Source organism: Oncorhynchus gorbuscha, linkage group LG13, assembly GCF_021184085.1.
Source record: "Oncorhynchus gorbuscha isolate QuinsamMale2020 ecotype Even-year linkage group LG13, OgorEven_v1.0, whole genome shotgun sequence".
NCBI classification, from domain to species: Eukaryota; Metazoa; Chordata; class Actinopteri; order Salmoniformes; family Salmonidae; genus Oncorhynchus; species Oncorhynchus gorbuscha.
The window spans coordinates 75,460,900-75,474,687 of record NC_060185.1 but is presented as its reverse complement, the minus strand read 5'-3'; the positions used below and the strand labels follow the sequence as shown (position 1 = coordinate 75,474,687).

The 13,788-nt window shown below is 41.4% G+C and overlaps 1 protein-coding gene across 4 annotated transcripts in view; it reads left to right on the top strand.

Moving 5' to 3' along the window:
- Positions 1 to 13,788, top strand: part of LOC123993523 (follistatin-related protein 5-like) — a 234,127-nt gene that overhangs the window by 26,896 nt on the left and 193,443 nt on the right. For all 4 annotated transcript variants that reach the window (XM_046295752.1, XM_046295753.1, XM_046295754.1 and 1 more), the window contains exon 2: positions 2,075 to 2,231. In XM_046295752.1, the coding sequence (XP_046151708.1) occupies positions 2,075 to 2,231 (157 nt within the window). The remainder of the gene's footprint in view (positions 1 to 2,074; positions 2,232 to 13,788) is intronic.

The following is a 13,788-nucleotide window of genomic DNA, read 5'->3' as shown; positions in this document are numbered from 1 at the left end:
GTGTTTGCTTTAGTCTGCATGGAGTACCAGTATTTGCTTTAGTCTGGCTGTAGTGTTTGCTTTAGTCTGCCTGGAGTACCAGTGTTTGCTTTAGTCTGCCTGGAGTACCAGTGTTTGCTTTAGTCTGCCTGGAGTACCAGTATTTGCTTTAGTCTGCCTGTAGTGTTTGCTTTAGTCTGCCTGGAGTACCAGTGTTTGCTTTAGTCTGCCTGGAGTACCAGTATTTGCTTTAGTCTGCCTGGAGTACCAGTATTTGCTTTAGTCTGCCTGGAGTACCAGTATTTGCTTTAGTCTGCCTGTAGTGTTTGCTTTAGTCTGCCTGGAGTACCAGTGTTTGCTTCAGTCTGCCTGGAGTACCAGTGTTTGCTTTAGTCTGCCTGGAGTACCAGTGTTTTCTTCAGTCTGCCTGGAGTACCAGTGTTTGCTTTTGTCTGCCTGTAGTACCAGTGTTTGCTTTAGTCTGCCTGGAGTACCAGTGTTTGCTTTAGTCTGCCTGTAGTACCAGTATTTGCTTTAGTCTGCCTGGAGTACCAGTGTTTGCTTTAGTCTGCATGGAGTACCAGTATTTGCTTTAGTCTGGCTGTAGTGTTTGCTTTAGTCTGCCTGGAGTACCAGTGTTTGCTTTAGTCTGCCTGGAGTACCAGTGTTTGCTTTAGTCTGCCTGGAGTACCAGTATTTGCTTTAGTCTGCCTGTAGTGTTTGCTTTAGTCTGCCTGGAGTACCAGTGTTTGCTTTAGTCTGCCTGGAGTACCAGTATTTGCTTTAGTCTGCCTGGAGTACCAGTATTTGCTTTAGTCTGCCTGGAGTACCAGTATTTGCTTTAGTCTGCCTGTAGTGTTTGCTTTAGTCTGCCTGGAGTACCAGTGTTTGCTTCAGTCTGCCTGGAGTACCAGTGTTTGCTTTAGTCTGCCTGGAGTACCAGTGTTTTCTTCAGTCTGCCTGGAGTACCAGTGTTTGCTTTTGTCTGCCTGTAGTACCAGTGTTTGCTTTAGTCTGCCTGGAGTACCAGTGTTTGCTTTAGTCTGCCTGTAGTACCAGTATTTGCTTTAGTCTGCCTGTAGTACCAGTGTTTGCTTTAGCTTGCCTGGAGTTCTGGGGTTTGCACTTTTGCAAACCTACTGCAAGCACAGAGGAAGCCAACAAGTCACACGAACACATTATGAACACTTCCTGGTTTTACAGCAGATCTTTGTATCACATTCCTTTTGTGAATTTGACCCTTGACCTATGGAAACAGCATGTGGGCACGAGCCCTGCCAGCGTTGTTGAGATATGTCTAATACTCAGAACAACAGGGGAACGGGGTCATACCCCTGATGTCAGTTATTCTAGGGTTGTGATGTGAGGAGGACTTTAAAGCAGCGACATTCACCAAAGTTCGAGCAGTTTCACTCAGTAGTACCTTTAGCTCTCATGTAGTTCAATTGAAAAAAGAGACACTAAAACAGTGACTGGAACACATGTTGAAGCTGTTTTATGTTAGCCTGCATTGTCTTTCCGTAGTTTATAAGGAAATAATTTTTTTTCCACACATGGTGTTTGGTTTGATTGCCATCGTGATAAGGTCAAACTTGTTTTCATACTGTGTAATGAATAATTGAAGACGAGTGATATTCAGAATGTGACTTTATTGCTTTAGTACAGTAGATAGTGTAGGAATAATTTTCCGGTGTGCCACTATATCTTCTGTAAATAGCATTTGGATGTTACTATGTTGCAGCAACTAATGAAAATGTTTGTATTAAGCAATGTGTTCTCTCTCACAGTTACTTATTTTTAACTAATGCCAATTCATCACCATCGTTATCCTAATACATTGACTCTTTTGTCTTCCTTTATCTTTATTTACCTATTTCCCTTTACTTGATTCAAAAGCAGATCTAATCTTCTTCGTTGAGTGTAAGGCACTTATTGAAAGCATTAGTTTAAACCAACGACATATTTGCAATGTCCATTGTCTACACTAATTACAGCTTGGTTGATTTATGGTCTCAGGCCCCCAACCGATATTGAACTGCAGCCACGGTTGAAGGGGTCTGCTGAACTGCTCACTACTCTTTTCTTTTTTTTACAGGATCAGACCAATGAAGACACCCAGATGGTGCTCACTGGCATTCTTGTTGGGAATGGTCTCCCTCGGAGTGGGAGTGGGAGTCGTCGAGGGGAGGCCCGGCAAGGAGGAGGGATTCGTGCCGCCACCCTATCGACCTGTCGTGAGGTTCCGACACAAGGTATTGTGTCATTCCCGTTCCATTAGCCTTTCATAACAAGGGGACTCTGCAGTGTTGTGAAGATGATTACAATGGAGTTTCTTGAAAATCAAGCTACTTTAGTTTTTTCTTAAGGCTCAAGGATTTATTACTGGTGTTTTGCCAAGGAGACTTGAGCATCAAGTTAACATCATATTTTGAAATTTATGTTGAATATATCTGATTGAGGTGAGGGGAGAAGGGGAATTTATTAGAGGGGGCATGAATACTAAAAGTGAACTGCCATTTTAGCAAAAACATCCAAGTTGAGAGCATAATTGAAACGTTATCGACTTGACAACGCAAGGCCTAGCTCTGCAAGCACAATCGGATTCCAAGTATTTCTCAAAGCACTAACAAGCTCTCTCTCCCCTACTCTGTCTTTCTTACTTAAAAAGGTGAGAGCCATGTGGTTGTCATATTACATAATATATAAATGAAGTCCAATTGGAATGCAGAGAAAACCATTTGATGGGCACACTCTTTTGTCTGCAGGCATTTGTGTGTGGGGGTGTGTATGTATGTTTTCCCTGTACACACACTTACTGTAAACCCCCCGTGAGTGATAAGCACTAAAATACACACTCCTCAGCCTCTGCCATCTCGAAATAGAGACCTTTTTTATTATTACTGGCTTATTAATTGTGTTGGCATGCGAATAAAACAAGAGAAACAATGGCAATTTTAAGTCCAGGGATCAGTGTTGATAATGACTTGTGTGAGAGAATGAAGGAGGAGAGAGAGAGAGATAGAGAGAAATAAAATCTAGAAAAGAGCCATTAAAGTCTTCAACCACCTAAAAGGAAGTGATTCCCAAATCTTCCGTAGCAAAGCCATCACCCACAGAGAGATGAACCTGGAGAAGAGTCCCCTAAGCAAGCTGGTCCTGGGGCTCTGTTCACAAACACAAACAGATCCCACAGAGCCCCAGGACAGCAACGCAATTAGACCAAACCAAATCATAAGAAAACAAAAAGAGAATTACTTGACACATTGGAAATAATTAATAAAAAAACAGAGCAAACTAGAATGCTATTTTACCCTAAACAGAGAGTACACAGTGGCAGAATACCTGACCACTGTAACTGACCCAAAATTAAGGAATGCTTTGACTATGTACAGACTCAGTGAGCATAGCCTTGCTATTGAGAAAGGTTGCCATAGGCAGACCTGGCTCTCAAGAGAAGACAGGCTATGTGCACTCTGCCCACAAAATAAGGTGGAAACTGAGCTGCACTTCCTAACCTTCTGCCAAATGTATGACCATATTAGAGACACATATTCTTATTTACAATGACAGCCTACTCTGGCCAAACCCTAACGACGCTGGTTATGCACCGCCCTACGGGACTCCCAATCACAGCCAGTTGTGATACAGCCTGGAATCAAACCAGGGTCTGTAGTGACGTCTCTAGCACTGAGATGCAGTGCCTTAGACCGCTGCGCCACTCAGGAGCACATACAACCCTTATTTATGTTGATTTATTTTCCTTTTTGTACTTTAAATGTATATAGACATGATATGACATTTGAAATGTCTCTATTATTTTGGAACTTGTGTGAGTGTAATATTTACTGTTCACTTTTTATCGTTTATCCATTTTACTTGCTTTGGCAATGTAAACATATGTTTCCCATGCCAATAAAGCCTCTTGAATTGAATTGAGAGAGAGGAGAGAGATAGCGAGGGAGGAAGTAGGAGGACAGATGGTGTTAACAGAACGTGAGACACTGCACCGCAGTTACACTGCACCAGAGGCTAGAAGTTGGCTTTGTACTGAAGACAGACTCAAAGGTCATATTGACATGGGAGTTGTTAAAAAAGGCTAATATTGGCAATGTTTTCATTAATGTGGAACATGTTGTGTTCAGCGTGGCTTAGAAATGTTTTTTATGGACGATTCTGAACATTGCTGTGCTGCTTCATTGAGGCAAGAGGCTTATAGAAGTGATGCAAATTAATCTACATTTCCTAAATTGATTTAGACAAAGTCACACGTGTATCTTCAAGTAAGAACTGCCCCTAATCTATAGGGTCAACCTTGTGACTTTATCATAGTATCTGTCCCATAACATATCCCTTGTAAGGTCAAAATAGTAATGTCTTTCAATGTCCATTCCCTTTCAAAAGCAAGCAGAGTACATTACCTTAGGTATACCACTTTAAACTGTGTGACATTGACCATATAATGACTTCATCAATCATGTTTTCAGCAGCAGGACTGAACAGCTTCTTCTCTGCAGTCCACTGCTCACCATTCTCTTTCACCTGTCTGCCTCTCAGAAATAAGCTGTGTCTCATACTCAACCATTGTCTAGGTCGGTGAGTGGCACAGTATGATGCTAGGCAGTACAGACCTGGGTTCAAATACTATTTCAAATAATTGAAAATACTTTATCTTGGCTTGATTGAGCTCGCCTGGCTTAACAGAACCAATAGATAAGTTCCAAAACAGCAAACCTCCCCCACCAGGCACTTGAGGCAACTTAAAGTGAACTCTCAATATAGTTGAATGTTTTAAAATAGTATTTGAACCAAGATCTGGAATGTAGGACAGATACTGGCCCAATTTAGTAACCTGGGTTCAACCTGGACATACAGTACACTGCATGTACACTACCCTTCAAAAGTTTGGGGTCACTTGGAAATGTCCTTGTTCTTAAAAGAAAAGCTAATGGTTTTGTCCATTAAAATAACATCAAATTCATCAGAAATACAGTGTAGACATTGTTAATGTTGTAAATGACTATTGTAGCTGGAAACGGCAGATTTTTTAATGGAATATCTACATAGGCGTACAGAGGCCCATTATCAGCAACCATCACTCCTGTGTTACAATGGCACGTTGTGTTAGCTAATACAAGTTTATTATTTTAAAAGGCTAATTGGTCATTATAAAACCCTAACCCTATTCCATGCGAGAAATTTCAAAGAAACTGAAGATCTCGTACAACACTGTGTTCTACTCCCTTCACAGAACAGCGCAAACTGGCTCTAACCAGAATAGAAAGAGGAGTGGGAGGCCCAGGTGCACAAGTGAGCAAGTTGGAGTGTCTAGTTTGATAAACAGACACCTCACAAGTCCTGAACTGGCAGGTTCATTAAAAAGTACCTGCAAAACACCAGTCTCAACGTCAACACTGTGTGGCGACTCCGGGATGCTGGCCTTCTAGTTCCTCTGTCCAGTGTTCTTTTGTCCATCTTAATCTTTTCTTTTTATGGGCCAGTCTGAGATATGGCTTTTTCTTTGCAACTCTGCCTAGAAGGCCAGCATCCAGGAGTCACCTCTTCAATGTTGATGTTGAGACTCGTGTTTTGCGGGCACTATTTAATGAAGCTGCCATTTGAGGACTAGTGAGGCGTCTGTTTATCAAACTAGACACTCTAATGTACTTGCCCTCTTCCTCAGTTGTGCACCAGGGCCTCCCACTCCTCTTTCTATTCAGGTTAGAGCCAGTTTGCGCTGTTCTGTGAAAGGAGATTGGCAATTTCCCGTGTGGAATAGCCTTCATTTCTCAGAACAAGAATAGACGGATGAGTTTCAGAAGATAGGTCTTTGTTTCTGGCCATTTTGAGCCTCTAATCGAACCCACAAATGCTGATGTATCAGATACTCAACAAGTCTAAAGGAGGCCAATGTTATTGCTTCTTTAATCAGAACAACAGTTTTCAGCTGTGCTAACATAATTGCAAAAGGGTTTTCTAATGATCAATTAGCCTTTTAAAATGATAAACTTGGATTAGCTAACACAATGTGCCATTGTAACACAGGAGTGATGGTTGCTGATAATGGGCATCTGTACGCCTTTGTAGATATTCCATAAAAAAAATCTGCCGTTTCCAGCTGCAATAGTCATTCCAGCTGCAATCTGCCGTTTCCAGCTGCAATAGACAACATTAACAATGTCTACACTGTATTTCTGATTAATTTGATGTTATTTTAATGGAAAAATTTGCTTTTCTTTCAAGAACAAGGACATTTCTAAGTGACCCCAAAATGTTGAAGGGTAGTGTATATTCAGTCATTACTTCTTTTAAATGTCATGAAATAAGATTTTTTATATTCGGCTATGCAGGTCTCTGGCGAAAACAAGAAAAAAAGAGAATAATATGCAAGAATTTGAAATTATCACTGATTTTTTATGGCTGGCCCACATAATAGGTCCCACACTACATTTTCTCTCGGGGCCCAACACCTTTTATCACTTAGGCACAGGCTGGCATATATTCCAAACCAAAGTTGTCCCCGTGAGTGTTAATATTAATATTCAATGTGTGTGACACCGGACTTCAGCCTTTCTTTACTTATGATTCCAAGTATTTCTCTAGGATCTTTCCAATCTCCTACTCATTTGTGGATTTTGGGGTGGATAACAATATGTAATCAAAACTATATTAAGTTTAATAGTGTAGATAAATACTCTGCTGTTGCTGTGGAACAGATTACAATAATTTTGTACAGTATAATTAAAAATACAGTAATTTATGTTTAATATCAGGGAGACATATTCTTCAGTGTTGTGGACTTGCATTTTATTAATATAATATCCAATATGAGTCATGGCTGCAGTAGATGTGTAGCATCTGAGTAGTAAATTAATCATCATGTGTTATGATAAATTAACCTACTGTATTATTGCCAGAGTGGTGTACCCTCTGTGCTGTGACTGTGCTGAGTGGGCCCAACATTGTGGCTTTAACTTTCATTATAAGGAGCGACGCAATGCATATTGATGAATATTGATGACATGGCCCCACTCGGAAAATTAATGTCAGAATTTTTATGGGAATGATTTGTTGATCAAATCAAATCAAATCAAACTGTATTAGTCACATGTGCCAAATACAACAGGTGTAGGACCTTACAGTGAAATGCTTAATTACGAGCCCCTAACCAACAATGCAGTTTAAAAAAACGGATAAGAATAAGATATAAATGTAACAAGTAATTAAAGAGCAGCAGTAAAATAACAATAGCGAGACTATATACAGGGGGGTACCGGTTAGTTGAGGTAGTATGTAGATGTACGTAGGAAGAGTTATTAAAGTGACTAAATGCATAGATGACAACAGAGAGTAGCAGTGGTGTAAAGAGGGGGAGGGGGCAATGCAAATAGTCTGGGTAGCCATTTGACTAGATGTTCAGGAGTCCTATGGCTTGGGGGTAGAAGCTGTTTAGATGCCTCTTGGACCTAGACTTGTTGCTCCGGTACCGCTTGCTGTGCCATAGCAGAGAGAACAGTTTATGACTAGGGTGGCTGGAGTCTTTGACAATTTTTAGGGCCTTCCTCTGACACCGCCTGGTATAGAGGTACTGGATGATACTGGGCCATTCGCACTACCCTCTCTAGTGCCTTGTGGTCGGAGGCTGAGCAGTTGCCAAATCAGGCAGTGATGCTACCCGTCAGGATGCTCTCGATGGTGCAGCTGTAGAACCTTTTGAGGAACTGAGGACCCATGCCAAATCTATTCAGTCTCTTGAGGGGGAATAGGTTTTGTCGTGCCTTCTTCACGACTGTCTTGGTGTGCTTGGACCATTTTAGTTTGTTGGTGATGTGGACACCAAGGAACTTGAAGTTCTCAATCTGCTCCACTGCAGCCCCGTCGATGAGAATGGGGGCGTGCTCAGTCCTCTTTTTCCTGTAGTCCACAATCATCTCCTTTGTCTTCATCACGTTGAGGGAGAGGTTGTTGTCCTGGCACCACACGGCCAGGTCTCTGACCTCCTCCCTATAGGCTGTCTCTTCGTTGTCAGTGATCAGGCCTACCACTGTTGTGTCAGTGGAAAATTTAATGATGTGTTGGAGTCGTGCCTGGCCGTGCAGTCATGAGTGAACAGGGAGTACAGGAGGGGACTGAGTACACACCCCTGAGAGGCCCCTGTGTTGAGGATCAGCTTGGCGGATGTGTTGTTACCATCCCTCACCACCTGTGGGCGGCACGTCAAGAAGTCAAGGATCCAGTTGCAGAGGGAGGTGTTTAGTCCTAGGGTCCTTAGCTTATTGATGAGCTTTGAGGGCACTATGGTGTTGAACGCTGAGCTGTAGTCAATGAATAGCATTCTCACATAGGTGTTCCTTTTGTCCAGGTGGGAAAGGGCAGTGTGGAGTGCAATAGAGATTGCATCATTTGTGAATCTGTTGGGGCAGTATGCAAGTTGGAGTGGGTCTAGGGTTTCTGGGATGATGGTGTTGATGTGAGCCATGGCCAGCCTTTCAAAGCACTTCATGGCTACAGACGTGAGTGCTACGGGTCGGTAGTCATTTAGGCAGGTTATCTTAGTGTTCTTGGGCACAGGCTTGTATGCAAATTAGTAATTGTTTTAAAACATCTCCTGCTATGTCACTGATGCGTCGTGAAACAGTGTTGTTTGATGAAGGCATTGTCTGTATAGTTCTTTTGGGCCTTTTCCCCCAGCATTGTCCCATCCATATCCGCGGCAGCAGGAAGAATGCAGTCCTCCACAATAGTATGGGGCTTGCCTGTCCTAGCCACTCGGTAGCTCACCATATAAGATGCTACTAGCCCCTTCTTATTAATGGTATTGGTTGCTTTTATACATGTCTTACTAATTGAAGTCGTCTTAATTCTCGCTCCAAAAACTCCTGTGGTTTATCTTTCAAAATGGCATGTTTTGTTTCTAAATGTCTGCATATGAGTGAAGGTTCCATTACTGATGCTAGCATTCGATGTACTCATGGAAGCAGAACAACTTGCGTTGTCGACATGTGCCGATGTAGTAATACTGGTAGCAGGTGTAGTACTGCTGGTAGTAGCATTACCTTACTTTTTCTAACCCTTTATCAATTTTCGAGCAAACGGAATGAGCAGCAGCTACGTTTGGCTGCATACGGACCGTTAGTGGAATTCGAGTGAGAGAATAATGGTTAATGTGATTTGATGTTAATTATTTGACTAGGCTACTTGTATTTGACATTGTGTTGTGATTTTGCTGAACACTAGATTGTTTAATTTTCTTTTTGGCAGTGAAACAAGGCTACTCAAGGGAGAAAAAAACCTCACCCTAATGTTTAGCCCCATTGGAAAAAATAAATGAACTGTTTGAACATGTGAAGAAAAACAATGTAGTATTATTTTTTGGTTTGAAAATTGAATCACATTTTTATTAGCCATACCCCCGACAGCATTGCGCATACCCCTGGGGGTATACCAGTTTGGGAATACCTGGCCTACACCATCACAAAAATCCATTGTTTATTTGAGGCAGGTCAAAAGAAGCATGATATGAAGAAAATGTAGTCTATTTCAGAACAACAGAATAGCTTACTCGAAGATGCGCAAATAGGATGAGAACTACATTGATTTGGGGTTCACTTATATTGGGAGTATTGCAGCAGGTAGCCTAGTGGTTAGAGCATTGGACCAGTAACCGAAAGGTTGCTGGATTGAATCCCTGAGCTGACAAGGTACAAATTATGCCCCTGAACAAGGCAGTTAACCCACTGTTCCCCGGTAGACCATCATTGTAAATAAGAATTTGTTCTTAACTGACTTGCCTAGTTAAATGAAGGTTACATTTAAAAAAATACTCAGAGTTGTCCTTATGTTAGGCTCTGATCTGGCTGTGCCAAATGGCTGTGAGTTACACTAGTTCATTTCGCAGGCAATATTTGTTTAGAATTTCATGGCATTATTTTATAGCATGAAGAATAAAGTTGGACATAGCTGAATAAAATATGAATCATATTTTCTCCTAATGACTTCTGAGGGAGTCCGCACATGCGAATATTTTGTATTGAACGGTTAACAAATTAACAGGTCCTCCTATATGTTTCATTTAGAGTTATTTATGGAACTTTAGTCTGTATGCTTTTATTGTTGTCAGAGTGATTAGAGGGACGACAGAGTGCTGAGTACCAGGCAGTTAGCAAGTTTGGTAGGCTACTAATGACCATCAACAGCATCAGAGCTTGGAGAAGCCTAGTTACCCACCGGTGTGGCAGTAATACGGTCACCGTAATAGCCCTAGGTGCAACTCAATATTAGGAAGGTGTTCCTAATGTTTTGTACACTCACTGTATGTGGGTGCAGGAATAAAGCATTGGAGCCGTGTATCTGGTGTGCAAGCTTTTCTTTTTTTAAAGGGTTATTATAATACTTTTAAAAACGGATTTTTCTCCCAATTTCATGATATTCATTGGTCGTTACAGTCTTGTCCCACCGCTGCAACTCCCATACGGACTCGGGAGAGGTTAAGGGTCGAGAGCCATGCGTCCTCCGAAACATGACCCCGCCAAGCCGCACTGCTTCTTGACACACTGCTCGCATAATCCAGAAGCCAGCCGCACCAATGTGTCAGACGAAACACCGTACAACTGGCTACCGTGTCGGTGTGCATGTGCCCAGCCTGCCGTATGTGTCGCTAGAGTGCTGTCATGTCTTTGGCTATGCCGGATTAATTGATAAGACATGCTATTCTATTAAATAATTTCTCTGTAATTAATATCACCTGATTGAGCTAATCATGAAAATGTAATTAACTAGAGTCGGGCACCACAAAATAATATTTATAGAGATGTTATCTTCCGAATAAACTCTTAAAGAACTAGTAATATTTTACATCAATAGCAGTCAACATTAATCTTCATCTTATTTCAGTCTCATAATCTGAAAGTTGTAAATTATTTTATCTGCAAGAACCCTGGCTAACAATTTGAATCAGCAATACAAAATTGGGTTTAATTATTTATTTACTAAATACTTAACTAATCAGACAGAATTCACATACACACAATTAATCATAACTTGATTACAAACTACGTCATAAAGGAAAACGTCCCTAGTGGACGGAACAGATATGACGGCTTGTTACACAAAGGAAAAGCGGCTGGATTGAGTGAAGGACCGGAAAGACAGGAACAAAGGCGTGTGCTACCGTAAATACAGTATCTTAAGCATTCTAAATTACCGCCCATTTGGAAAAGGAAAATGCAATAAATATTTACTCTGAGCTGCGTTTCAGTAGGTTGGTGGTAGATGGAAGGCCGTGTTGCCAAACCGAGTCCTCTGTCCTTTGAAGAATGTCTCTGATTGTCAATTGGATACGTTGTAGTAACATCATTGTGTGATAGACAGGATACTCTGTCTGTTCCTTCCTAACCTGCATTTTCAGCTGCGGTCGCTAACTCACCAGCTAGGAGGTATCATTTCTGTAGTGAATAAGAGTTATAAAGTTCATACCATTCGCAACCAAAGCTCATGCTGATGTTGGCTTCGTTCTGTAGTTATTATCTGAACCATTCTGACATAGGACTGTCGCACTCATATCCTCGGAACAGGAAGTTCTATTGTCGTCAAGACTTTATATAGGAAGGGAGAGGAGGGCATGTTTGAAAAGTTTTATAGCCCATGTCCCTTCACAGAGGCGGGCCACTGAGTGAGCAGCCCTAAATTATGAAATCCCACATCTCACATTTTAGAAGCTAAAATCACATTTCATCCCGTCACAAATAATTCCATATTCAAACATTTAAATTGAACAACAATTCCATGTGAATCCGATAACTCTGATGTGTAGACTTTCCACTGTAGAGTTTACGTCATCTTATCATTGATGAGAATGTCTCAGATGACAACCGAACTGACATCATATTCAAGTACCACCACATATGTTCAATTGCTCAGATTACCAGAATATAGTTCATTTCCCCCCACAGTCTGATGTTCCCAGAGTCTCTATGTTAACCAAGGGTTTTCTAAATGTAACCTCAGTAGGGTAGAGAGAGGGAAAAGGGGGGAAGAGGTTTTTATGACTATCATAATAAACCTATCCCCCAGGCCAACGTCATAACAGTGCGGTGGGACAAGGACATCCCGGCCGGTCAAATGTTCCCTAACCCGGACGACTTTGGCCAATTATATGCCACCTCATGGGTCATCTGGTCACGGCCTTTTGCAACACAGCTCGGGATCAAACCCGGATCTGTAGCGTTGCCTCAAGCACTGCGAAACAGTGCCTTAGACCGCTGTGCCACTCGGGAGGCCTCAGTCGAGACATTTTGAATGTTTGTATCACACACTCTCCCCTGTAACCTGATCTCATAATTTGACCCGTTAATTCAGTGTGGTTACAGAGTTAAGACCGCATGGTTACAGGGTTAAAACAGAAACTACTGAAAGGGTTAAGTTTATGTATTAATTCCGAATTGTTAAGGTTAGGCCTATGATTTGGGGAAAGCTTAAAACAAAATAATTTAAAACAATGCGCTGTTCTCATTAAGTATCTACAAGTACACTCTCTGCCTGCTAGAGAATTGTGAACTGCTCTGAACCGTGTGAGCTTGAACCCAATGCTGTGTCATCATTTATACTTTTTTGGGGGTGAGTGCAGTTCCTCTTGCTGTTCATATGAAAGCACCATGGTCTTGGAGTGGATGCAGTGGCATCCCGTCTTTCACTTCTTTTGAGACACTCATGTTTGTTTTGTTGCGTGGGGGGGTGCTGTTTTGCATGTTATTGCAATAATACGTGTCACGTATCAGTTTGTAAACAATGTAACATTTACATTTAAATAATTGAATTAATAAAGCCGCATACAAACGGGCTCTTTTTTGCTTTCTTGAGCAAGGCTGCTCCAAAATGCAGGTGTTTCAGCCTAGCTCAATGTTGTCTGTGGTGTTGGGGCATCCAGCGGAACAAACGGAGCTTAGGGGTTGGTAATGTTTCCTAGTTGTGCCAGGATTGGCTCAGTGTTCTGTCACTCATGGGGACACTACGTCTGTGAGTATAACATAACTCATATGGCAGGCAAAAACCTGAGACGAAATGAGAAGTGACGAAGTGAGAAGTCTGAGGTTGGCCGATTTTCAACCCAGGCCCTATTGAATTCACAGTGGGATATGGATGAAATTGCACTTCCTTCCACTAGATGTCACCCGTTTTTAGAAACTTGAATGAGGCTTCTTCTGTGTTGTGGGGCTGAATAAGAGCTGAATGAGTCAGGTTACTGGCAGAGAGCCATTTCCTGGTCATGCGCATTTCACATCATATCGACCTGCGTTCCATGGCTTCTCTAGACATAAAATAATTCTCTGGTTGGAACGTTATTGAAGATTTATGATAAAAACATCCTATACTTAGTTTGAAATATTTATTCAACCTGTAATATAACTTTTTGAAGTTTTTGTCCGAAGTAATGCTGGACCTGCACGAGCGTTTGGATATGTGTACCTAACGCCCTAACAAAAGTAGCTACTTGGACATAAATAATGGAAATTATCGAACAAATCAATAATTTATTGTGGAACAAGGATTCCTGGGAGTGCATTGTGACAAAGATCATCAAAGGTAAAGGAATATTTATAATGTGATTTCTGGTTTCTGTTGACTCCAACATGGTGGATCATTTTTTTTTTCTTCTGAGCGCTGTCTCAAATTTTTTTCCCGTAAATTTAAAAAGAACTCTGACACAGCGGTTGCATTAAGGAGAGTTATATCTATAATTCCATATGTATAACTTGTATTATCATCTACATTTTGAGGAGTACTTCTTTTGAATTGAGGTCGCTATGCAAAATA